The sequence below is a fragment of the Bombus fervidus genome, chromosome 7 (assembly GCF_041682495.2).
Source record: "Bombus fervidus isolate BK054 chromosome 7, iyBomFerv1, whole genome shotgun sequence".
NCBI lineage: Eukaryota > Metazoa > Arthropoda > Insecta > Hymenoptera > Apidae > Bombus > Bombus fervidus.
In genome coordinates this window covers 14,954,700-14,981,818 of record NC_091523.1, presented here as the reverse complement: position 1 = coordinate 14,981,818, position 27,119 = coordinate 14,954,700, and the positions used below count along the sequence as shown (strand labels likewise).

The following is a 27,119-nucleotide window of genomic DNA, read 5'->3' as shown; positions in this document are numbered from 1 at the left end:
CTAATAAAATAATAGTTTCTGGCAAATTGACACAAGCTTTTTATAGCTTCAGCCACCAATATTTTATTACACAGCTATCGATTTACTTATATATATATATGTATAATATAGTAAATTATATAACAATTAAATATAAATAATCAGAATATATAATTACTTATTTTACTTATGAGCTCCAATTAAACGGAATGCTTGGAACGACTCGACAGGTTTATATACAAATGGAATTCTACCGTCACCCATAAATTCTTTCTTTATATCCAATCTCCATTAGACACCTTGTGGTTGCTTCTCTCGTGTTCTCAGTAACGCGCAAGCCAATGGTTACGTAATCGAGAACCAAAACAGCAAGTTAGATCCATCGATCGAGCGAATTTTTCGGTCAACCGGTGAACAAAGAAACGATCTAATTAATTCGAAACGCAACATCGACGCTAAAGAGAGCGGCAAAGCAGCGCAGATCGAGGACGCTGACAAGCGTGCACGGGTGAAACGTGATAACACCGTTAAGAAGAGCAATACGAAGACTCTGAACGAGGGGGCGAAGGAGGAAAAACGTTCGGCTTCTAACAAAGCTGGTAAAAGTGTTTCGAGAATCGATCGCTCTTCCAGAGATCTTCCGAAGCTTCCAGACAAAGATTACGAGGCTCCTGTTGATCAGGAAAAATCCGAGTACGCGGACGAAGCCGAAGACGAGTCTGCAGTTGGTTCAAAACACAAAGAAACCAGGTATTTTCGCGTGTAGGATGAACGATTGCCAGTAGACCGTGGACTGTAACGGAAATTTATATTTTTGACGATATAATTTAGAAAGTAGAACCTTGGCGGAAAATTGGTGTCACGTAGCAAGTTGCAGAGATATAACTTTCTTCTCTTCGAAGACGAATCAACTTGTTATTCGACCCGATACGATAAATACGTGCAACGTTGTCGTATAATACGTAAAGCGTACGATGTAAGTTAACTTATGCGTAAAATGTTCAGGTACAAGAGCAACGACCATGTAAACGAAGATTCTGCGAGATTTATCGATCAGGAAGAAAGATCTAACTTGTACGATGACTTCGAATCGAAAGACGTGGTGAAAAGAGGAATTTCCGGCTCCGAGGACTACGAAGAGATGGACGACGACGCTCTTGCAGCCGCAGAGGACACCGCGGCCTTAGAAGATAACGCATCGGACGAAGAAACTGATAAAAGAAAGGTGCACGGTGACGTTCGAGTGAAGAGGGACCACGAAAATTCGAAAGAAAAAGACAACGCCGAGGTTGCTGAGAAAGCAGACAATCCTGCAACGTCTAGCGACCTGTCTAGCGATCAAAAAACCGCAGAGACGTCCTTAAAACGAGACGCCGCTACCGACAAGGATAGCAAGGCAGCCGATGCTCGAGTAACCAAAGCTGACAAGGACTCGAACGATCAATCGAAAAGGAACGTGGTTGACAAGAACGAGAACGAGGCGTCGAAGATCAATTGCGATCACGAAACGGATAATTCGAAGCAGCCGTCGACGTCGAACGACCAAAAATCAACGATCGAAAGCAGCGAAACTGCGAAAATCTTGGCTCAAGGAAGCGAAGAGGCTACGGGTGACGCGAAAACGCGGGAAATTAACTTGTCCAGTAACAACAAGGCAGCCAACGGCTTGGTCGGTGATGCTTCTGGCATTAAAGAAACCTCGAAAGCCGAGGAGTCGAAAGTTGCCGACGTAGCCAGCAGTGGAGACGCGGCGAAAGTGGAAGTTCCGGCGAACGCGGCGGAAGCACCTGCTGCGGATGATTCTGAGAAATTAGCGAATCCAAAGAACGAGGCCGAGAATGCGGAACAGATGGACGAAGACTATCAGAAACGGGTGGAGGAGCAGATCCAGCGAAAGATCGATTCGATCAAAGAGCAGATTAAACGAGAGATCGAGGAGAACCAGCGCCTTAAGGAGATCGAGGAGAATAACGCGAGATTCGACGAATTGCGCGAGATAGAAGAAGACGAGGAAGAACAGGCTCCGGAGGCTGCGCTCACTGGAGATGACGCGCCTAAGAGATCTGTCGCGGAGAGAAATTCTGGCAAGTCTCGGATTCGTGATAACGTGGAGAAGCAGCCGATAAAGAGGAAAAGGAGACACGACAGCGGTCAGGAAAAGACGCGAGACGCTAGTGACTCGAGTTCGAACAAAAAATCTTGGCCGAGAACGGTGAAGAAGCGATCGATAATGCAATCGGAAACGATACCAAAGAAACGCGCGCGACAGGCGTTTTTGACGAGAATCGATCGGAAGAAGAAGAGAAAAAGAAGATCTAAAAATTCTATGTTGATCCCGGAACAACGTAACGTGAAGCTGGAGGGAAGTCTACCGGCTGATTACACGTTGGACTCGAATTTACGAGGGGCGCTTGCTGACGCAAAGGTGAAAGAAGGGAATTAATCTGGTAATACATCGTTAACTTGTTGACCGGGTTGTTCTTTAAACTTTTGTGGAATTACGCAATTAAAAATTGACGGTAGACACGAGTCTTAGCCTTTGCGGAAGGGAAAATTTGTACAGCGACTACTCTTGTACAAACGTGATGTAATTTATAATTCGGCAAAAAAAAAAAAAAAAAAAAAAAGAAGAAGAAGAAAATGGGATCTTTAAATAATGAGATTATTCAAACGGCGAGTTAACTCGTCTTCCCGGTTAACAGGTTAATTCCTACGAGCGTCATTAAACAAATGGTTCCGTCGGTAGTCGAGCGCGTCGAAGATGACGGAAGACGAAAAGGCAGTAGCAGAACAGGGTTCTTTGTTAGAGAAAAGATCCGATTCCGTGGCGTCGCTAACGGGTAGTAACGAAGAGATGGGACCACTGGCGACGGAATACGGAGAAGCTTTCGGCGGTTTGAATGGAGATCCAGGGATGGCGTTAGCTAGATTTAAAAGGATCAAACGAGTCCTCAGACCTCCAACTTCGAAGACCTAGCGCTAGAATTAAAAAGGATACGAAATTTCACGCCGATTCAATTGACGTCGCGTGCAGCGATGTTAATCGAAAGATATTCGATGGAAAACGATATTAGCAAACGATAGGTACATTAATTAGCTGTAGAGGTTCGTTTATAGAGTACACGTGAGTCTACTTAAGACTTGTCAAGAGCAGAGAAATTTAGTAAGAAGACTAACTATTAATGGTTGATAGAGAAACATTGATTTTGATAGTCGGTGCATATAATCAGTCGTTGATACAGTTTGGTATTTCGAATACCTTGGAATACAATGCGCTTTTAATATTCTTCTCGTACCGTGTCATATCATTTTTTTTTTTTTAAAACGGAAGTCACGTCGTGTGACGTACAGTTTCGAATATTTAATTCTCCACCGATGAATAAACTACACGCCCTATTGCACCTTCGATCCGATCAAGTAGATCGAGTCGATGCTGTTCGGACTTCCGTGCGCAATTCCGTTAAATAATAAAGAAAAACACTTTGAGACAAGCGACGCGCGTCGTAGACGAAATGTAGCAATAAAAATGAAAATTCTTATATGGGAATTTTATTGAGAAAAAAGATATATATGTTTCAATTACCTGGACGATCCACGTGGTTGGATGGCGGCACTAAAGGAAAAGAGAGAAAGAAAGACAGGTGCCTAGGCAAATACACAGATAAACATTCGTAAGACGTTCAAGATTTAATAACAAAGATACGATTAAACACGAAGAAGACACATAGATCGTTAACCCTCTTTTTGTGCGCTTACATTACGGAGGAGACTTTTTGACTTTTAAACTTTCGGCAAGCGAGTACCGACGTCTCCTACTTGTACCATCCATCTCTTCTTATCACCGTTCTACTTTACAACAATATGAAACAATTATTTACACATCGACGGGCAGAAGGACCACGGTGTCGTGTGAGAAATCTTTCAATGCGTTTTATTCTTTTTTCCCTTTTTTCTGCTTTCGTTTCGTTTCGTTTCGTACGTGAATCGCGCCGACGTCCGCCGTATTTAGGATGCGCAGAGTTTTCTTTCAGCTAGCAACTCGAAAACGTACTGGAAAGTATCATCGAGATCGAAATTTCACTACGAACGTTTCTCGCTCGCGAGAAGTTCGATCTCGATTCGCTCGTTTCGCGTTCTTGGCCGCGTTCGCTCGATCGATCGCGATTAAATTCACGCGAATGCTTTTTTCATATTTTGGTCTCGTATTTCGCAGAGAAATCGCTATTGTAGGCTCTGCGAACTGCTGGAAAATAGGCATTGCAGAAAGGATTGGAAATAAAAATCCTATTAACCCTTTGACAGTGTAACGAGAAGAAATTTACCTTCAAATCTCCCTTTCCATATTTCTGCGTCATTTTGCATAATAATTTATCAACTAATAATATCACTAAATTAACCAGTTACAGATTAGAGGCTTCGCTTTTACAAGTTTGTCACGTTATGTAAAATTGGTTAACCAAAAGATCTGCGATTTATGGAACTTATTTGTAAAGCCCCGTTTGTTCTATCGTCAAACTTGTTACTGCTACTCGAGAGAATTACATATTGTTTTATCCAGGTATATTAAAACAACAAATGTCTCAAAGAAGCCCATCGAGTAAACCAGAAATGTAAAAAACCGTCCACGGTTTAAGGCAGAAGTTTTCCATAACTAATATAAGATCTAGGTGAAAGAAGAGATAATAATAAAAAGAAATACTAAATAAATCCACGAAGTCCCCTTCCGTAACCGTCACGTTAAAGAACAGAATTCAACGATGCGATTTAACAAAAAAAAAAAAAAAAAAAAAAAAAATTGTAAATAAAATGTTGCGTCAATTCTGACGGTCTAATTTACAGCGCTATATTAGACGATTAGCCTGAATCTCTCTCGAGCTACACCGTTAAAGGGTTGATGGAGCGTCGCAGAGAAAACGTGCTAACTTTCCATCGCCAAAAACGATTGGTTCGCGCGAGTTTAAACGCGATACCGAGCGCGCATCGCGCTCAAGCCTCCTTCGTCGCGTCTCTGGTCGCAGACTGACTTCGTGAATTGGTCGTGCGAGAGCGTGTACAGCGCGCTACCGATCGTTAGTTAGATAGATTTAAAGACGAACATCAGTCTGACAAAAAAGGCTCGTTGGTGAAACGTTTCAGGCACCGATCGTTACAAAAGTCGCCGCGCCGTCATCCAGTCCTTTCTCGATTCTGTTTCGTTGAGGGGCGAAAAACCGTGGTCAAGTTGGCGTTGATTTCCGAACGCGATATAATCGATAAATCTCGAGCCAGGAAAATTGACGTTTCTTCTTTTTGTTGCAAGCGTTCTGGAAGGTCGGCGTGGGACGCGCGACAAACTCGCGCAGTCGAGTAAGGACTAAAACGAGCGCAAATGATGAAAATCCGAGCGTGAAAACGTTGTAGCAGGTGAGCGTAAGAAGGCGACGCGATTGAAGACGAGACGAGGCGAAAAATTCGTGGCTAATCTTGTTGTAAGATAAGAAATCGGATCGTTCTGTGCGGTGGATGTTTCTGTTCCGACGGATGCTCTGCTTGGTACTTAGTGCATGTCGATATTGAGACTTTCTTTTTATTTAAAAAAATCGATGTCTGAGAAATGGTGTTCACAATAATTATGGTACAACAACGTAACGGCATTACAGACTTAAATATGCGTTATATATATACACATATATATTATAATATGTATGTATATATATAAACATATACGTACACGTATATATGTATATATATGCGTAATATTTATAATAGTATAGGTAATTCTCTTTACCACGATAACATGGCTATATACAAATATTACAATGTTTCCTTCCTTCCGTTTCTCTTTCCTAAAATCCTCGCATGCGCGCGTTCGATGCGACGATCGATCAGAGGTCGAGACGTTTCCCTACATCCGCTGTGTGCATTTCTCTCCTGTCGTTTCTCATCGTCCTGTCAACCTTTTTAAACGCACGGGTCGCGACGAAAACGGATCCTCGTTTCAGTTTCGGCGCGCTTGTCACGCAGACACCAGATCTCCGTTTCTTACGGCGATAAATCAACGCGTTCATCCTTTTAACCGTTCGCTTTCTCTTAGCGCAGAAACAGCGTGCGTGTATACGTATGTCTATGAGAGAGAGGGGAGGAGGGCGGTGTGTGTGTGTGTGTGTGTGGTGTGGGCGGAAGAGAAACAGTTGGAAAAGGAGAAAGAGAGCAAGGATTGCGATCGTGGTATATTTTACGCGTTTTTTTTTTTCTCATTCGTACGAGTATGTACGTTGAGAGAAGAAAGCGGAGGAGAAGGATCAAAGCAAAGGAGGAGAAGAGAGAATGCCCTGAAATATCACGCAGGTCTCTGTTAAATATCAACAAACAAAATAATTCCTCGCGTCGTCGAGCGTTAACTGCTCCTCGAAACCGGAAATTCTCATTCGATCGCTGTATTTGTCTAGCTATCTAGATTCATAGACTATGGAAATTCTCAACGAAATAAGATTCAGCGTGAGCCGAGTCGCCGGTCATTCGCGAATTTCCCGATACCGAGGAGATTTTGTTACGTGAATTCGTTGATTTCTTCGAGTACGGTACGACATCCCTCGGGACTCGACGCACACCGCAACAATTCCACCAAATGTATCCGTTACGTTCGCTTTCTTTCTTATATCGGCGCGTATCCCTCGACCTTTCGGTATCGGACCTTGATCTTATCGATAACGAGCTGTATTACCGCGATCGCGTTGACAATTTGACTCGCCAATACATTGACATTGTGGCGAGTCGAAGCGGAACTCGCGCGAATCGCTGATCGCTCGCTTTAGGTACTGCGACTTAGAAAAACTAAAGAGTCGCGTACGGTGGAAAAGAGTGCGCGTCGTAGATCGTTCGACCTAGGCGGCACCAAAATTGACGTGGTTGACTCGGATCTAAGGTGGTTTGTACAGGTGTTCGGACGATCGTCGGGGATCGTTACGTTGCTCGTTTACGTTGTACGTTCCCACCAATCGATCAGAACGATCTTACAATCTATAAAATGGGGCGACAAATATCTACGCGCTTTGGCACCATCTCGCGGTAACGAGACTTTCTCGTGGCAAAAGTGAACGAATCGAAGGGAAGTTACTCCCTTTCTTTCTATCTTTATCGATCGTTCACCCGGACCAGGTTACAAATTGCAACAGGTTTTTTTAAATACGCAACATTTCCCTTACGACTCGTGTAAGCTGATTCCTTTGATCGCCCTTAAACTTTCTGCCACGATGTAGCAAAAATCGTTGCTAAGCACGAAACTCTTGCGTACAGATTTAAGATTACTAATTTTTTATTCCTACGCGCTTTCAACCTACGAATCGGATTTTTCGTTATCGTTGAATAAAATTTTATCAAAATTTCCAAGGGTACAAATTCTCATCGTTTAATCGCAACCCTCGAGCAACTATGACCAAAAGGGGGTGAAATTTTATCCCTCGAGTATATCGTTCTAACATTATCGTTTCATAATAACGCAACGAGCAATGTTATTTGTAACTATCGGTAACATAGCTAACTCAATATCGAAGATAATATCGAATTACGGTGTTGAACATATTCGCTTAATATCGAACGTGACAATAATAAAAACCATGTTTGCTGTGTTTAACGTTATCGATTTCTAAACTATGTACTGCGCTGGAATTTCTGTCATTCCAGCCATTTCAGACCTTCCTTTATTATCATAGTTGTCAAGGGTTAACTCGGATATGCCAATCAAGCTTGCAAAACGGCGATTGCGATGTATTTTTGTTACATTTCACGATTTTTACAATATTACCCGAAAACGTTTAGAATGGGTAAATCTATTTATAAAAAGTAGCCAAGAATAGTACAAAAATGTATTCATAGTATTCGATTTAAGCTTCAAACGAAGAGAAAATGTGACTAATTTAAAAAGATGCTACGAGAAGAATTCAGCCGTATCTGGATTAATTTCTACAATGTTAAAGAATTCGTTCGCGAAGCGGAAGTTCATCCATCAAAGACCCTACAATTATGTTATTCCACAACGTATTTTGAAGTTTACGGTTAATACACGAGTCACACGAACAGGTGCGAATAAATATGTTATTTATCGGGACCGCAGGATAGACGATGAAGATTAATCGATGATATCGAGACTAAGGATATTTGCGTTAATAACTAACCATCGCTCGAAATCGACCACGATCGTTCATTCAATGATTCGTAATGTTGTTCACGAGGATATCACGTCCGATCGATGCACATGCCTGTCGCCAGTTTCGCATGTTGCCGATTAACTTGGAAACGATCGGATCTTGTGCTTAGGCACGATAACAGGCAGTATACTCGGTACAGTGCAGAGACTGTATAGCGAGAACCGGTACAGAACCTGAAACAACGGCGACACAGCGTGGATCGGGTGCGTTGCGTGGAAATAAAGCCGATCGTAAACTCTGGAAAATTGTCAACAAGCGTTAGAGTAACTTTCTGCGAAATTCAATTTCAATAGAACTCTATTAAAAAGTTTCGACAAACGTGTCAGGCTTTCGATCACGCGCCATTTGTTCGCGCTCGAGCGAGCGTCTCGACCGATCAACCTCTCCGTTTGCCTCGAATAAACGAATTACTCGACCGATTTCTAGTATGGTCGTAACGCGGCCAGCGTACGAATCGATTCGATAGGTGCGAACGCGGCCTCCGCTAGAGCCAATATCTTTACCGTGCGTCCCTCGTTTTTGTACTTGAACGGCTATAAAGCGGTCGCTGTAAAGTGTTCGTTTTCACCTTCGCTCTCTTTTTTTACATTTTTATCGTTATTTAACACGTACGACGAATGTTTAACAATATACAATTACACGATATAATGAGTGGTTGAATAAAATTCTAAGGTACAAAACATCTCAGTGATTCGAATAGTTTGCGGATAATCCTGTTAACACTTTCGAACGTGTCGTAGTCTAAGTTTTCCTGCGTGGACGCGCTTTTTCGTTTTCGTTCGGTCGTTCCTCTTGCTCGCTTATATAATCAAAGAGCGAATGACGCTCGAAAAAGGTCGATTATCACTACGTACACTGTATACAGATATAAGCGTCGTTTTATTTTTTTTTATTTTCTCAATTATTATAGTAATCGAATAAGTCTAACGCGACAAGCGCGGCCGCTGGCATCCAATTTAAATATTTTACGTGTATACAAAGTACAGCGTATTACTTTCAAAAAACAATTGACGACCGCCGAAGGTACACTCGTCTCTGCGGTTTTATTTCCTTCTTCCTACCTTTTGTTCGTTTCTCTCTTTGCTTCTCTTCTCTTCTCTTCTCTTCTTTTTCGTTTCCATTCTTTTGTAGTAATTACTTTTACGTTTCTCTTCGTTTAACGTCTACCGCGTGAAGCGACACTGCGAACGAAGAAAATGATATAGAATCGAATTGAACTCGCTACGTTCGAATTCGAACGTGCAAAGTGGAAACCATCGAATCGTCTTCGTTCAACGATTCGGCGAAATCGATTGGTTAGCGGTTCAGGAAAGGAAATTCGAAATGTAGGTGAACGCTGAATCGAGCGCGAGTGCGCAACGAAGGAAAGGATAGAGAGTAAAGTGTTCAAATGCTCGATCGTTTTCGGCGAGATATCACCGAGGGGTGTCTCCCTCCTCTCTCCACTGTCTATGTCTTTATGCGTTTCACATGCTTGATAGCTTCTTCCCCGTTAAGTACTCCCCGTACGTCGATGAGGAGCATAACCAACCCATATTCTGTATTTTTTTTTCTTTTTTTTTTTTTTCTTATTTTTCTTTTATCATTTTCGCTAAACGTTAATTTTCACCTAAACAGTAGTATCTTTCTTTTTTACCTTACTAGGATCGTATATGATAAAAGCATGTATAAATCAGTAAACATTTTGTTTTGTGCTTCTTAGAGATCATACATGATACAATGTACAAAGTAGTATAAAATAAAAAAAGGATTAATAAAGATTTGTATTACTTAATCCTCAATTAACGGTTTATCACGAACGGGACATCAGTGTCGCTTGGTCGATTCCAACGCGAACACGTTTTCTGGCCGATTGTTCGCCTTCGTCACGTACGATCGTAATTTCTCGTTGCTTTCGTCTTCGATATTACAACATTTTCGACGGAGAACGATTGAACGAATCGCATAATTAATTCGTTGATCGCGTTCCCACCGATTACTTTTAATCGATCTACGATGTTCTCGTTTTCCTTTTTTTTTTCCGACGTCGATGACGAAGATATGGCGGTGGTAGCGATTGCTCCGTTCGTAGAAAGACGATTTCCCGTTGGAAGCGCATCGACGGCCGCGAACAAGACTCGTCCCATTTGTCAAAGTGTCCCAAGAATAAATCGCGACACCAGGACAGATAAAATTTTCTACGTAATATAGTCAGCGCATAATCGAAAATGAGTAAAATGTCTCGCCTTAAAGTCGATCTCGCCTAAAATGTGCTTCGGCGCTGGGATCGGATATAACCATCGTCGGGTCGGTGAGCATTTGTAGACCATCCATGTCGATGGGATCGAGACCCTGTCTCAAAGCATCGTCCGATGGAAAAAGATCTGGGTCGAAGTCGCCCATCATCGCCGTCCCGAGATCTTTTACGAATTCTGGACTCGTAAGGTCGTCTGCCCCGGAGAAGTCTGCGAAAGAAGAATCGTTCAGGTCTTCGATAGTCGCATTTTAGTTGCCTCTTCATCTTAATATTTAGCATTTCGATAAAGTTTAACCGATACATCGTATTGTATTAGCGCGCAACTATAGAGAAAAGTTCCTGTCATGTACGTTCTCTGTAATTTTCGCGAATTATCATACGTATATCGGTAACGACTTTTACCGTATCCTTTTACTTCGTTTAACGCTTTACCGATCGCTAGCGGTTCAACAGCATACGCACGTCGGACCGGCAGCTCCGGCGCACATTCTCCCTGGCGCCGGCTCTGTTTCGGTTTAGACTCTCCGATGCCATTCTTTTCGTTCATCGCGGACGGTAAGTTTTTCAAATTGGTATAAAACTGTGGAAGCTTACAAAGCAACGCAACTGACACAATTGAGCAAGGTACCTTAGTACTAAATAACAAATTAAAAAGCCGATCAATAGGCTATCGATCGGTAAAGCGTTAAGAACGCATTTAAGAAATTGTTTAGATAGAAAAATATGATTAAATCGAAAATGAGCGAATAATCTTGATCGATACACGTAGCAGAAGAAAAAGGCAACACGTGTTTCTTGACGTAAATAGAAGTTTTACAAGAACACACCAGTGAGAATGATCGTTGGGGTGTTCGGTGTCTGAGGCGTGAGTTGCTGGGTGGTGGTGCTGTTGTTGCTAGTAGTGGTCGTTGTGTTAGGTTGATACGGCATTTGGGGACTCGTGCTGAAGTACCCGGCATCTGCGCTGCCCAACTCACCTCCCACATTCATCGTGTCGTTCTGCAAATCAATGCCAAACCGAATTGTACTCCGTCGAGCATTCGAAATCCTACTATTTTACCATTAAATCCACTCGGTACAGCGAGCGCGTCAATTATAGTTTAACAGATTCTCGCGGCGTCTGTTCGTTTACCTGCGAGGCACGTCGGTACTCTACTAAATCAATTAACGCGGTTCGAACACGACGAGGTTGTCATGCGAACGGAAATAAACGTTGCCGAAGAAGAAACGCGTGAATTTACGATCTTTGAAAAATTCGCCCGTTCGGCAACGTTGAAGAATCTTGCTCACCTGTGTGTAATTCGTGGTGTGATTCGGCGAACCGATATACGTTCCAATCATGTTGGTCGGCACGGGCGTGTCCATCTGAAGCGAAAAACACAGAATAAAAACGAGTGAATCTCTATGTTGGTAACGCTACGATATATCTTCGATGTAAATTCTTCCGATGAATCGAACAAAGGGATCGGAAGAAAGAGAAAGAGAAAAAGAGAGAGACAGAGACAGAGACAGAGAGAAAGAAATAAAGGGAGGATGGAAGCGGAAGAGCTGATCCGTGGACGCTAGATCCGCTCGATGGTCGTGTATTAATTACATCGGAATGTATTGTGTTCTTCCCGTAGTCGATCAGCTCGAGGGTGATTCCATGCGAGGACGAAGCGAAGAAGAAGGGTAGGGTGCGGCCGAACGACGAGGACAGACTGAGAGAAGGAAGGGCGCGGGAGCAAGAAAACGCAAGAGAAAAACGGAGAAACGAAAGGCGGATCGGCGGATCGAAACGTAAGAGCTTTTATTCGCCACGTGGATACGTTCATTCTTTAGTGGAATTGGTCGTTACCGTTCCTCCGTTTCTAGCCTGTATTCGTTGTAACGACTTTACCAGCTTTTAATCACTCTCGATGAAAATTCCGACGGATATTCCTTCAGATGGTAGCGGAACGTTCGAAACCACTCGCGAAAAAATGCCGCAATTTGTTCGTTTCCTTCTTCTCTTTTCTTTCGCTCGTTTCGTTCGTTTATAGAAATTGGCGTTCGATTTTTCCTTCGCCGAACGTTACGATACATCAAAACGACTTACGTTAGAGCGAATATACGAAACTTACATAATAAAATTACCATCCTGATAACGCGGCGACTTCGTTGGGATATCGCGGGCCGAGCAAATGGACCTCGTGCGCCACGCGAGTCGAACCGAGGAATTTTCACGTTGGTACGTCTTATTCATCTTTTAGAACCTCGGTATATCCGCCGTAAAGCGTGCGGTAAACCATCACGACGTTGTTTCGTAAATTTTACCACGGGACCCGGTGCTATGGCGGCGTTCAACGACAAGGTCGCCAGATAAAGCGGAAGTCTAGGAACGTAAACGCTCCAACGATCGGTTCTTATTAAATCGTAGTACCGCCTGCTGCGTTTCTTTGCCTCCAGAACGGCCAATTATCGCGCCAACGACCACATCGTGATAACACCGTCAGTTTCTTTTAACGCGACCGTAGACATCGATCAGTCGTTCGCTGCTTGAAAAGAAGAAGAAGAAGAAGAAAAAAAAAAGAGAGAAAAAGAAGAAAGATAACGAAGTAGGAGAACGGATGACGGCACGTAGAACGCGAAAGTTGCGAGAAGAAAGTGGAAGCTCGTCGTGTCGAGGGGTTGTGAGAAAAGGATCAAGTTCATATAGTTTGTCAAGGGCGTTATTTCACCTCTATCTGCGGGTTCCAGGTGCAATCAAGTTCCATGAGCTGCTGCGCGAATTTCGGCCAATCCTGACGGATGCGGGCAACAGATAAACATCAAGGCTTAACATTTCAATCGTATTCGCAGAACGAGGCAGTTAAAAAAGAGAAGTATTTTCTGTTCTTTTTCTTTCTTATGCGAGGGTGAAGAATTAACCATCGAAATGTAAACTGTGGAAGCTGGTGGTGGCCGGGTTCATTGAGATTCGCGCTGAAAGATCGCTAATATGTGTATCATGTTCCTATTTTGAACAAATTATTGCTTCTCGCATATGATTTATATATACTCGTGCATCTGATACTTCCGAATAAATAACAGGAAAATTATTGGCAATAAAGTATCGAGTAACAGGATTGCGACGATACTCTAAATAAAAGAAGTAAATATCAAGATGTAATACATGAATGTGCGAAGTCTAACGATTCGCGTTTCTAATCGATAAAAAAGTTCTTTCGTTCTCCGAGAGATTCAAACATAGATCGTTAGACCGCGGATTTTTCCCAAATATAACCGAAATTAAAAAGAAACGGATCCCAAGTAAGAACTGAATATTCCAGCGAGTAATTTACTTTAGATATTTTGTATTTATATATCGTATGCATTCTATATACAAACGCGTAAGTATCCGCAGTCTACTAATCGCGTAAATATTTATGTATTTGTTTAGGTAAAAACTAGAAATGTAATCGATCGATTTGTCTTCCAAGAGGCTCGTGTAGTGCATTGTTTATCGATCTCTTGCTAGGATAATTATTTCATTTCGTAACTGATACAAACAATTTTGTCATTATGCGCGCTGACACCTTAAATTCGTCGGATATTCAGTAACCCGGCCGCTGGAATGCGAGGGTTAAAGGGGGAAAAGAGATCGTGTCTCTCTAATACGAGACTCTAATGGTGCAGTCGTTCGAAAAAAAAGAAGCGCGTGTTCGAAAGGATGCACCGCAGAATCGCTGCGTCTATCGATCGGGCGCAATGAAAAATTATGTACTTCGGTACGAACGGCAACGAAAACGCTGGTTCGCGGCAAAGGAAAGTTACAGACGCATGCAGAAAACCAAGTGGAAAGTAATTTCAAGCTTTTGGGGCGACGTAGTTCTTCCAATCTGCGCGATTTTACCAAACCGTGGAAGAATTCCAACGACGAAGAATTCGAAGCGAGCAAAGCGAACCGTACTTGTAACAGAGAGATCGTTAATCGCTCGTCGATACGAGCGACGATTAACAATGCACGCGACAACGACACAGGCGGCTCATGGATTATTAACTCGCATAATTTCCGACCTTTTTAATCGCCGGAACGCTCGACCAAAACGAACGGCATACCAAAAGCGTGAGTGACGGAGAAATTCGTGGTAGCACGTGCACGTGGAATAATTCATATCGTCTAGGTTTGTGAAGGTCAGCCATCGTGGAGGAACACGATGAAAAATTATGCACGGATATCCATGAGCCACGATCGAGGGGAAATCGTGATCTTCGGGCAACGAAGAGGCCGGTATCCATTTGTTGTCTATTTTTGTCTCGCACCATGATTGCATACCATTCAATAATACGCCACAATGCTAATAATAGCGTATACTTAATAGGGTGGAACGAAAAAAGAAAAAAAATGAAAATTACGTGACTATATTTTAATAATGAAAAAAATTTTGCCTTTACTTTTTCAGACGAGGTATGCAAAAGTCCATTTATATCAAATGAATTTTCAAGATGCCGTAAGGGCTATTCTAGGGACAAACAAACTCGATGTTCCAAATATTTACAACGTTCCACGTTTGACCAGCATCGTCGTTCTTGCTTTTATTGTATTGCTAATTATTATACTTTTCTATTTATTCCTACATGATCAAGATTATAAACGATCGGCAGGTTCTTTATATCAAATTATGTTTATAAGCGTTAGGCTTAGTTCTATATCAAATTATGATAGGCAAAGATTTAACGCACGTTCGACGCGATACACGAATATACAACAAATGGCCAACTACCTAAAGGCAACACAGAAAAACAAACGCATTCGGAAAGAATGAGAACCGTAACGCAGTAAATCATAGGAGCAACTAAGCGCCAAGAATATGTTGAAATTGCGTTCATCACGAGCGAACCTAAAATTCATCGCAATCAGACACGCGCTCGACAAATAAAGAGAAAAAGTGTCGACGTTCGTCGACAAGACGTTGCGTATCATGCAGCTCGAGACCGTAGGTGGCGTCTACACGGATCGCTTCTACGTAAAGGATCGTCGAAAATCATACATACTCAGCGGCATTCCCAAAATCTTACGCAAACGAAACGATAACTGTTCGCGTACTTACCACTCCCTTCCGTATGCACAAACAGATAATTACGATCCAATTAAAACGTAGTTCTTGTCGAGTCCGCGTGATCTACGTTACAGAGATGCAAAGTTGCGCTTCTCTCGAACGAATCGTCAGAAGTTTCCGTGAAAGAATTATTCGATGGATAAGATGTACTTTGGTGCGCCAGGAATTTTTCGATCGAAACAATGCGCCTCGTGTGGAAAACTAGCGACCAAAGGAAAACGGGAAAGCCACGCAACACGGGATGAAGTTTTTTGGACGAAAAATAATTGACGGACTCGTACTCGTAATAAGAGACTCGTGTATCCTTGTCTATGTTTATCCTTTCTTTTCTTTTTTTTTTTCTTTTTTTTTCGAAAGGATACTTCTGTATGTCTTTAGTCTCTGATCGATACATTTGAATCTTTTTAAACAAAATGTTGCTCGTATTGCGCGATTACTATAAGCGTATCCGCAATTATATCGTAGAAGGTACCTGATTAAACAACGAAGGCGTGGAACCGTGACGAGAGTTATTTCCGTAGAACCGTGTAATTTTCATTTGACCATAAATTAGCACGTACACAGTAGCTTACAAAAGTGTTCGAACACTTGTAGAAATCTTTTACGAATACATATAACACGTGTATTCTTTAATTTCTATATACATTTTCAGATTGGTTTCAAACTTTAGCAATACGATCATGACGATCGTGTCTCGTTACGGTGCTGATTGTATTTCAAAATGTTTTACGCAACACGTACAATTACATACGTGTCTTTTAAGCGTTGATATACTTTTATCAGCCACTGTAGATCGTTTATCATAATCTCGATTCCGAGTACCAAAAGACGCTACTATAAAAAAGAAAGAAAGAAAAAGTCGAAAAATTTGACAATCATCGTTTTCGCGACAATTATAAATTAAGACCAATTATAATGGAAAGTAGCACGAAACGAACGTGAAGCATGCGTGCTCCACTGCCGTGCGATGTTAAATAAAATGTCTCAACCGCAGTGCTATCGATTTAGCTTCCGCGTTACGAGCAATAAAACAACACCGGCAAAGCCGTTGTTCACGGCCGAAACGCAACGTGATGTCGATAGCGCCACTCTTGGTAATAAGGGAGATATTCGAAGATCCCTCGAGCGACGCTTCGAATCCGGTAAAATCGAAGGAACGATCGGGACGATTCGTCGAGTCGTTTCCAAAGATACTTTCTCGCCAAGACAACGTGAAATTGTCTGAAAGATTTAAACCTTAAAGGTATCGCGTTGGATCGTTGTGAAAGGAAGAGAACACGAGACGGTGGCTGAATACGCAACCACGATACTCCACGATAAGGACGGACTCCTTTTACTAACCATCGTGAACTGCTCGAAGTCCTGCTGAAGCGCCGCTGCCTGTGCCTGGTTCAGGAAGTAATTGTTTTGGTCGATGTTCTCTGACGTTAAGTTCGGTGGACCTGGATGACCCGTGGGACTAGGAGGCGCCGATGGATTATTACTGTAACTCAACGGGCTACCCTGCGATCGATCACAGATTACACCAGTTATTTACATTCCTGTTATTTTTATTATTCGATTATTACTTCTTTTATTATTCGATCGAATTCTATGTACTTTTCGCCTTTTACTTAGCGTATATTGTATATAACGTGCTCGTAACTATAAAACAATAATTACAAGGAACGTTGAATCTTCGCAAAATTATATTTCCGCTATTTAATCGTTATTTATTTTTCCATTGTTGGTCTATAAATATTTATTACAAAAATACTTACTTGAATCGTTAGTCCGGGTGACGATTGAGGCGACGGCCTATTCACCTGCTGCGAGGATCTGTACGAGCCTAAGGAGTTGAGCTGCGGTTGCTGTGTCTGCGACGACTTCTAAGAACAGACACGAGAAGAACCATTATATCAACAAATTCTCTTTTTCTTTATCACACGTCGTATACTCCGTCTTCCTCTACCCTTGGCAAAATACGCGACTAAAAACCAATTAACCTTCGTGGCGGTGTAAATCATTCGAACCGACAGGATACTCGGAAATAAAAAAAAAAAAAAAAAAGAAACGACGCGGTCGACCTTTCGACTGCGAAACAATTTCAAGCTACCATCCGATCGTTTTTTGCCTCGTTTCATAAGCTGGAAGCTTGCGAACGGGTATAAATGTTTGAGGAATCGGGCAGAGGAAAGGAGAAACGAACGCGAATAACGTGATATACTAACTGGACTTTGCGGTGGCACAGGACTGTGCGGTTGCTGATAAATGTAGTGACCAGTTGGACTGTGGGACGTCGCCGTCGGTGGCTGAGGCACCGGTTGTTGCGAATAACTCTGAAGATCCTGTTGCGAAGTACTTGTGCTGTTTTCTAGCGCCACACCCTGTTTCATAGGCACCGCTATTAACGATCGGTCGGCGGTTTCTTTTTTTCCTTCGCCTAGCCTCAGTCTGAATGGTTAGTAGCGGTAGCTATGCGAGGCTCGCGCGATCGATTTCTATGCCGATTGCGAACGTTCAAAGTCACGGGAAACGCGGTTTACCGGCGACCGCGGTGCTCGTCTCTTTTCGTGGTACGGTAAAACCTCCATTATCCGAATTAATAGGGAGATACGTGATTGTTCGGCTGAAGGAATTTTCAGATAGAACGGTCTTGTAATTAGTTTTCTCCGTAATTATTATTCCATAGTCGTATATTGTTCCACATACATTCTCGTTCTCCAATAAATCTTTTCATTTTCATAATATCAAATTTTCATAATTATATGAAAATTCTGTTAAACGATACGATACGTAAATTTGAGATACTTGGACTTAATTAGTTGGTATATAAATACTGGAACAAGCACAATGGTACGCCAATGTTGTTTGTAGGCATTGGATATTTCAGAAAGAATAATACAAGGATAATTACGATTTGCAGATCGTATATCTTCTATTCTGCTGATAAATCAAATCATAAGATTTTTAATAGCGTTGACCTGCGTTGAATTCAGTTGTATCTTAAATCGTCTATGGTCTCTGTCTAGTGCAATAATACTTCGGATTGAGAAGGCTTGGTCGTCATTTTCATTGCAATTTTCCTCTTCGGATACTAAAGGTCCCATTGTATTTACACGAAACCGAAAAGGCCGAGATCGCCCGAGGGGCGGACGTTTTCTTCAATTTCCAATTTAATTACGAACCAGCGAGCTTTATCAGGTAAACGTTATTCATCCGCGACGGCCGAGCTTTTTCTTCTTAAGCGGACAATTAACGTCTATCCGGTCGAGTGACTCGACCGATAAAAGTTCCTCTTTTCCTCGGAGCCCTCGCGAATGCAAACAAGATTCACAAAGATATCGGATTCATTTAGCTGGCAAAGTTCTCCGGCTCCGATATGGAACTTCTAACCATCGTGCCAGGACGAAATAACCTTCCCTCGGCTAAGAAACGGACCGAGGAAACGAGTTCGAAACTGGACGACAAACATTTTCCATTTACGCGGTGGAAAAATTTCCGATCGAACGTTTACGCCTCCGACGATCTCAGCGAGAAATTCATCGATGAAATTCTATCCGCGTATTTTCGTCTGGAAAAAGTACACGAGCTAACTCCCGATCGCGTGTCAACGATTCCACAAAACTTCTACTTTTAGCCAGACTTTTTCTACTTTGCAACGTTGACACGCGGTGTTACGAGATCACCGAATTCGTGTCCCAGGTTCGACTATCCGTGACTTTTCGCTGTATTTTACATGTGCGGTTCGACTATTGCCTCTGTTTCGCAAGCTACGGATACTATTAAGAAGCGGGACGATATTAAAAAACGAAAGAAAGAAAGAAAAAAATGGGGAAAAACGGATCGAAGAATGAAAGGAGAATTGTAGTGAAACGCGCGGCGTTGTCGTAAGCGCAAGAACAAAAATTGCTACTAACCTTACACGTGTGAAGGAACCTAGAGTTAACAGGCACTGATAAATGGTTCTGCAAAATAACAAACACAAACAAACACTACAACAAAGGCAAAATAAAAATAAAATGAAATTAAAGGTGGCCGCTAAGCGTACAGGAGGCTGGTACTAATTCGCTCAAACGATCCGAGACCAAATTCAATCTTTTTTTTTCTTTTTTTTTTTTTTTTTTTACCGCGCCAAACCGTTTATCGTTAACGTTGATCGAATCGTTCGTTTTAAATGAAAAAGAGGGCATGCATCGAACGCTTATAATTCACTCGAAGCAATAATACAAGAGAGTAGTGGCAATTAAAAAACTTTTGACCATTTCGTAGCAAACTATACGATCGCCGGATTAAAGGGAAAAGATATTTATATTATAAAATTATATTTTCGTAATTTCGTAGCGCATTTAGAACAACGAGGTACGCGTGTCTCGCGAGAGAACTTACTCGTAGCGAAACTCGCGACGCAACGATCGGCATTACGCTTCTTTCGCCACGGTGCATTAACGTTTTACGACCAGGATGTAGGATAAAATCGATATTCAGCCGGGCTACGACTAATCTAGATAACGATTAACAAACCGTGCCCGTGATTGCTCCATCGGAGAACGATAATGGCACTCTATCGAAATTGTACGCGAGTGGAGAGCGGCATGCCATAGTAGTTACGTACAAAGTAAAACACTTTAGCCGGCGATCTAAGTGTTTCATAACCGTCGGTGGCGATAAGTCTGCGTGGAAAAACGAAATCGCTAATCCAATCGTCGATTTCGTTCTTTCTCGTCGAGTCGTACGGAAATCGCGTTCGAACTTCGCGTCATTACGTTTCGTTTTAATAACGACGATACGCTACTGTTCACCCGAAAGCTCTGTGACGTTGTACTCGTAACACAGCGATGGTTATCGAAGCACAGAAAAGCACAGAACATCTTTTTTCCATGCAACACTACGCACGTACCAGCCGTTACGTTCTGATTCATACTAACTAGCTTTATAGAGACCAGGCATCTCTCTTTTAGGTTGTTGCATATGAAATGGCCGATTTCGCGATTGCTACATCCGATTCGACGTTTAACGACTAAAATTACCATCGAATGATATTTCCCAAATAAAGATTAATCAGAAATAACGAACATTAAACTTAAAATTAGTCGCATTAAATTTATACGTTCGCATCTAATTTTTACATCCGACCTACTAACTTGTGATATTTGGAATTGTCAATTACAGTCGGTCAACCACATTCTTCCAAACCGCTACGAATATAGACTCGTTCTAAATTCCACATTCAAGAAGCTCTAAATGGAAATCAAAGTGACAGTAAATAATTTCCAAAGCTCTCTCCTTTATATATAAAATCTTCTCCCTTCCTTTACTGTTCATTATTATCGCTAGAAATCAGATATTTTTCAAAAAGCTATAAATACGTTAAAAATCTTGCGAAAAATTCGGCTATTTCATCTGCAAGTACCTAATATACTATACGCATAGTCGATGAGACCGCGTCTTTCTCAATGTTTCAAACCCGAAGTCAAATATTTACTGCATTTGTAATATCGAGTCTGATTAATCCAAAGCGAATTTCTCAATCAAAGTTACGAGAATAGAGAACAGTACTCTGATCGATCAAAGTGAACGGTGGAGAAAGACACAGCGCTGTCGACTATAGAGTTGGCAGGTGCAGCAACATTCTCTAAGAACCCGATACTGTGTACCGTACAGGATCGCGAGGATATTTACTTGGGCGCTGGTCTGATCCTGCGAAAAGGATAGCCTCCCAGCTTGGGGTAAGCTGGTCGGCGACAGATTTGTGGGACTGCTCGTTTGACGACTCTGGAATACACCAGCAGTACCACCATTTCAAAACAGATTCCTTTCTTCCAAGGAAACGCTACCTAAGTCTTTTATGTTACTCGAACGTCACGCGACGCTACCTGATATGACACGGTCTGTAGTGGATATATAAGAGAGAAAGAAAAGCGAACAAAATAAAAGTGGACGCGGTCAAACGGGTTGAGAACGCGCTGAAAATAGGACGAAAAAAGATATATATATATCGTAATCGCGCGCGATTATTCCGATATCGACACGTACACCGTTTCCGCGGACGCATTTTTGCACGAAGTTGATACGATATGGCGATACGATGAATTTCGAACTGGATACCACCTGTTATTTAAATTTATCATGCCTCGTCAGGATTAGTCGACTTACTTCACGTTAAATGATCTGACTAACGAGAAGGAGAATAGAAACTCGATAATGATATTAGTTAGTTAATTGCATACTTTGCAATTAGTAAGTTGGCTAATCCGAACGGAGCATCGCTTTCTTCGTTTCACAGTTTTATCGAGGAAAAGTCGTGTCTTGGATTAGAGAGACTAGCCTCTCAAGCTGATAGTTATGCAAATACTATTTGCAGAAACTAATGGCTCAAGGGATAATCCATTCGGACGAATTTAGGAGATTCGGAGCGATTTATTTATCCTTTTCATCTTCGATGTTACGTATATTCGAATCATAGTTGAACGAGTTATCAAAAAATTAAATGGCAAATGTATTTATTTCCGATCAAAGTGGTATCGATTTATCGATAAACGTGCTTCTGTTACTATTGGGTTGGCAACTAAGTGATCGTGGATTTTGTCATTAGGTGGTATTGACAAATTTTATTATATTGACACATTTAGATAACTAGATAAAGAAAGAAAGTTTCGGCTATAGTACGAAGGAGACACGGTGCTAAAGAGTCAAAGTCACATAAAATTACATGATCTTGTATTATATCCGAAATAAATATGAAGAAAAGGGGACGTTTGAACTGTACACTGTACCCAGCCACTGGCAAATATATGAGCGCTTCGATCGATTTGTATAGATAACACGTGAAATATGTGTGACGATAAATATTAATACCAAACGAACTATTAAAAGCAATAGTTTGTATCTTGTGCAATCAATTATATATAGACACTCTTCTTTATTCAAAACCTTATCAATGATGTATTAAAATAAACGCGATCGGTGGGTTCACACGATTCGTGGGAATTTGAACGGATCCTTAATTTTATGGATAGAATTAATTTCTCTGTATTAATTTGAAAGGGCTTTGTCCAAAGGAAACGAAGTCGAAGACAATGAGCTTCTAAAATAATAAAACTGTTCCGTAACGTTTGACGCTTACAAATGGCAGTTCTTTCGTCGTGGGTTATCTTTTAAAAATAAATTTCATATTACAATTCTCTGATAAAGTATAAAACCGTACTTGGTCTTCTTGTTTGCAATTTTCTAACTGAATTTAATTTTATCGGATAGAAACAAGCGCCCGCGTATCTTTCAGCGGTAGTGTACGACGAATCAGCTTAAGAGATTAGACCGACGAATACCAAAGACTTTATAATGAACACGATAAAATAAAATAAATAAATAAATATATAAAATAACGAAGAAAGATACGACTGTAATAAAAGGTGATTTAGGAATGTGCAGCCTCGTAAGATTTAAGAAGAAACTGAGCCGCGTGAAGGACACGTAATTGGACGAACTTACGTTGCTGAATGGTGTACTGCTCGAGTGATCCTCTTGATCCGACGGGAAGTGGACCAGGTCGGGCAACGATCGCGTGTTGCCTATGGGAATTTGCTGTCCTGGTGGTTGAGAGCTCGGATCTATGCTGCAAGACAAATACGTGCTTCAATCAGAAATCGGTGCATTTACGAGAGGGAAGCGCACCAGAATCTATAGTAACTGTCAGAGTCTCGAGGCGCCAGTCATTCTCGAAACGACCACGACCAATGTCAATGTTGGCCGACTGTAATACGAAAGTGCAAAACTAGGAACTCAAATTCTACGAGATTAACTGGAATTCGTCGAATCAACTGAAATGTTTCGATTGGAGTAGAATATGATTATTTATCCGAAGAAATTGAGACACGCGTTTGTATAATTAGATTTTTCTTGCAATCGAATAAGGAAGCATTTTCGTTAGATTTCCGCACTAAATTTATACTTCTAACATTCTGAATATTTCAAACATATCGATTGTAATATCAGAAATATCTTTAATATTTTATGGAAATATCTTTGGATCTCGATTCATGTGAATTTATCGCCTGTTTCTAAAATCCTCGTTCTTCTTAGATTTGATACGTCTTTCTTCTTTTCGATTATGTCTATTACGTACAATTTATAACGTTTATAGTCCCCTTAAATATCGGATGATATTAGAATAGCAAAATTCTACACGAACCAACTTATCACGTTTATCGTGTGTTATCTTCAAACGTTAACGTTAAACGGACAGCTTTCGAAAAGCTAAGAAATTTATAATTTTTCTTACGGCCAACCATCGCCAAATGTTTCGCTGATTAACGCTTCGATGATCGATCGTTTAATCCAAGTTTTAATAATCAATCTTCTACTATACGATATTATTAAACAATCTTCTAGAAAGTAGATGATAGATAAGACGACTGATAAAATACAGAGATGAGAGTTAGACTTGGATCGCTTGTCGCGAACGCGCTAAAATTTAAGACTGTCCCGAGGACAGACCGGACGGTGCCTATTCAAAATTATATAAACTCTGTGCACGAGCGCATTAGTATGTGCGATATAATGCGTCGTGAATACAATGAAACTTCGTACAATAGCCACGACGTATAAATAATGCATACACTGGTGTGCAACAATAGACAGTGTACTTATCAAGAGGAGATATTTCACGAGATTCGCAAAATTTCAACCGCCTTTTTCCTTGAGCCGGCTAATCGAAATCGATACGGGGTTTGTATCGCTGGCCGATACAGAGGGAGAGAAAAAGTTTCCTTACTTGCTTCCAGGCACTCGAGGTATTTCACAGGACGATCTTGGCCGTTCGATGAATCCGTAATGCAGGTCCCTGTTGTCGCTGCCGGACCCGGTTATGGTATGCTGATCTATATACAACGAATTATAAAATGTAAGGTAAAAAGGTTAAAAGTAGCAACACGAAGGATCAAACGATAGGTAATTAATTCTAAATATTGTTAATTTTGTCGTGTTCGAGGCAATCTGTCGACTATTAACGCTTGAATTAGCGGTGGCTAAAAAGCGTCCAATTTGTAGCTTAAGGAATTGCAATGAAGGATACGGTAAACGAAAGTAAATCTAAAACATATATACGATAGTAAAAAAAGACACCACAATTGTGTAAAACATAATTATAATTAGCACGAGTAATGAATATGATGCGCATTTTGATTAAAGAATACATGACGCAAAGACGAAAACGTTCTTTAGAAAAAGATCACTGTGAAATTGTGAAAAACGCAGCATCGAATAATTCAAACACCCAAGAAAATGTTATTATATTAATAATTTAAATCGCCGAGAAAATTTCATTATATTAATAATTCAAATTGCCGAGAAAATTTCATTACATTAATAGTTAAAATTTCCGCGAAAATTTCATTGTATTAATAATTTAAATTTCCAAGAAAATGTAATAGTTCAAATTTCCTGGAATATTTAATTAATTTTCAAATAATAAAACAAATACATCAAATCTACAAGGTTTACAAAATTTATATGAAAAATTACGAATCGATATTTATGATAATTCTGGTAATTCCGCAATTAATTCAATTGCGGCTTTTCGACGCTTATGCTTCAAAACGTGCCATAGTTGGAGGATGATGCACACGATACGTAGTCCCAAGGCAGAGCGTCCGATTTCGTTGAAGCAACCTAACACCATGTAATGCTTGCTACTTGCTAACATTACTACGGGTATAACGTTTCAGTTCCGATCCCCTCGTGTCGCCGGTCGGTAACAGATTAAGAGGGAATCATCGAAGCCGCGTATATCCGACCGACCGGAATCGGAAAACCTGCCTCGGCCAATGACCCGTCTTCCTAAAGACTTGTTCGCAAGTTCCAAAGCTTTCGCAGGAAGCTCTTAATAGTTTCTCGTTTTTTATCGATACGGTGCCCCATTTTTCGCGAGTATATTACAGGGCAAAATATAGCGAGGTCCTGAATTAATTCATTAAACATTTGTAACGCTATGTTAAGAACCGAGCCGGACATTGTATTTCGTTCCATTTTTACCTTTTTACTTTCGTCGTATGAAATAAAATGAATATTTGTACGAAATAAAAATACAAAAAGGTCGCTTTTTATTTATACGTCAAGCTACAGGAAATGTATTTTCAAATGGTATATTGCAGGGAAAAAGATAGAAATAAAACTTTTTTACGTACAATTAATTGAATTCACACGTAGACCATCGTACGAACGTGTATCGTACTCTGTTTTTAATAGTTCGCGCAATAAATAAAACGGCGACTTATCACTATTGATATTTCCGTCATAAAATGATTTGAATAAATTGAAAAACGAGAAAATGGTTTGTAATTTTCGTGTCAATATTCTATAACAAAAAAAAAAAAAAAAAAAAAAACACGCGCGCGCATTGACTTTTGCATTAAAAATTTCTTCAGAGAATATAATATAATTCTTTCAGAATCCAAACTGGTTTACTCCGCCTCTACATAATAGGATTCGTAGATGCATAATTAGTATTCATATAGAAGAACAATTATTTTCAAGAACGTAATTATCAGAGAAAAATAATCACAAGTTATTCGAGTTTATTAATGTAACAGATAATTGACTATTCCACGCATGCTTGTGCAATATATATTGTACTAAATATCTTGTAATCTCTATAAATATTTCCAGATTTCTTTTAAACATTACCAATACGATGATGATAATCATATCACGGTGCTAATCAAGTCTCAAGATATTTCATATTAACGCACATTAACGTATTCGTGAAAAATGTCTGTAAATGTCCGTATACTTTCGTGAAACTCATATCGACATCTGTCAGTGTCTACCGCATATACGTAACTTATATCTTATCGGAGTGACCTCTAAATCAAGGAAGACAATTAAACGGACGAAAAGGGGATCGTGACAAATCCTTGTTCAGACAAGAAACCAGCTTGCAAGGCTTAAAATGCTTGATCTTGGTGGAAAATTTGCCAGGCAGCCACTCGAGGCCGAGTGGCGGACGTACAACGAGGTAACGAGGTAATATGATAATGAGGGAATTTCTGAGACGAGTCTTCGTGAAAATCGCATCGAAACAAAAGTTGACGAGAAACGTCGGAGGGGAAACGCGGTGATAATTCTCGAAATAATACACGCCATCGGTGACACGTGTCGGCGGAATTATTTACGCGACAACCGAAAGCGTTTATTATGCGGAGCACAGTTGGCTAGAGCGCGAGACACGTACTTTTTCAAACGGGGCGGATCCCAGAAACGACGCGAAAACTGACTTAATGGTTCGAAGATTACGTTCTAGATTAACCACGCTCTGCGTGAAACGTTCAATTCTATTTACGTCGTCGTTACTACGATTCTTTAAACGAAGGGTCGGGGAACGATAGCCAGGACAATTTCGAGAAAAAAATGAGCCTTAAAATGGTGAGCTTCGAGGGTTGTCGTTCAGGGTTTAGAAACGGGAATAAACGAGAATCTCTGAATACGGTGTTGGTCATCGAATTATACATCCGATCAAATAGAGAAATTTCGCTTCTACAATTATACAAATGAAATATCGTTCCTTTCTTTTTCTTCAAATACAAATTTAACAGCAAGTCAATTTCGTCAAGACATCGTACATTTAGTCAAAACACCATTAAATTGCAAAATAAATTTCATTTGTCGATATTTCTATTGCAG

At 40.8% G+C, this 27,119-nt stretch overlaps 2 protein-coding genes across 9 annotated transcripts in view; one reads left to right on the top strand and one right to left on the bottom strand.

The window, feature by feature from the left end:
- Positions 1-754: 754 nt before the first annotated feature.
- On the top strand, positions 755-4,662 carry LOC139988893 (uncharacterized). Its single transcript, XM_072006680.1, has 2 exons — positions 755-2,416; positions 2,726-4,662. Exons 1-2 carry the CDS (start codon positions 968-970, stop codon positions 2,954-2,956), a joined length of 1,680 nt encoding a protein of 559 aa, XP_071862781.1. The 5' UTR covers positions 755-967; the 3' UTR covers positions 2,957-4,662.
- Crtc (CREB-regulated transcription coactivator) overlaps positions 3,648-27,119 on the bottom strand; it is a 65,195-nt gene continuing 41,723 nt past the window's right edge. For 4 of the 8 annotated variants that reach the window (XM_072006447.1, XM_072006451.1, XM_072006452.1 and 1 more), the window contains 10 exons: positions 24,214-24,319; positions 22,932-23,055; positions 21,123-21,215; positions 17,672-17,827; positions 17,222-17,329; positions 16,803-16,964; positions 13,101-13,163; positions 11,692-11,766; positions 11,229-11,400; positions 3,648-10,609 (listed from right to left, as the gene is read on the bottom strand). In XM_072006447.1, coding sequence (XP_071862548.1) covers positions 10,392-10,609; positions 11,229-11,400; positions 11,692-11,766; positions 13,101-13,163; positions 16,803-16,964; positions 17,222-17,329; positions 17,672-17,827; positions 21,123-21,215; positions 22,932-23,055; positions 24,214-24,319 — 1,277 coding nt within the window. In that variant the 3' untranslated portion in view covers positions 3,648-10,391. Of the gene's footprint in view, positions 10,610-11,228; positions 11,401-11,691; positions 11,767-13,100; positions 13,164-16,802; positions 16,965-17,221; positions 17,330-17,671; positions 17,828-19,360; positions 19,409-21,122; positions 21,216-22,931; positions 23,056-24,213; positions 24,320-27,119 lie in introns of all 8 variants that reach the window. The other 4 variants (XM_072006448.1, XM_072006450.1, XM_072006449.1 and 1 more) reach the window with 4 other exon arrangements.

Excerpts from the sequence above, each read along its gene's own strand:
- LOC139988893 (XM_072006680.1), top strand. The coding sequence starts at position 968 with ATGCGTAAAATGTTCAGGTACAAGAGCAACGACCATGTAAACGAAGAT. Across the intron at positions 2,417-2,725 it reads ACGCAAAGGTGAAAGAAGGG|TCGAGCGCGTCGAAGATGAC; the intron begins AATTAATCTGGT and ends TTCCGTCGGTAG.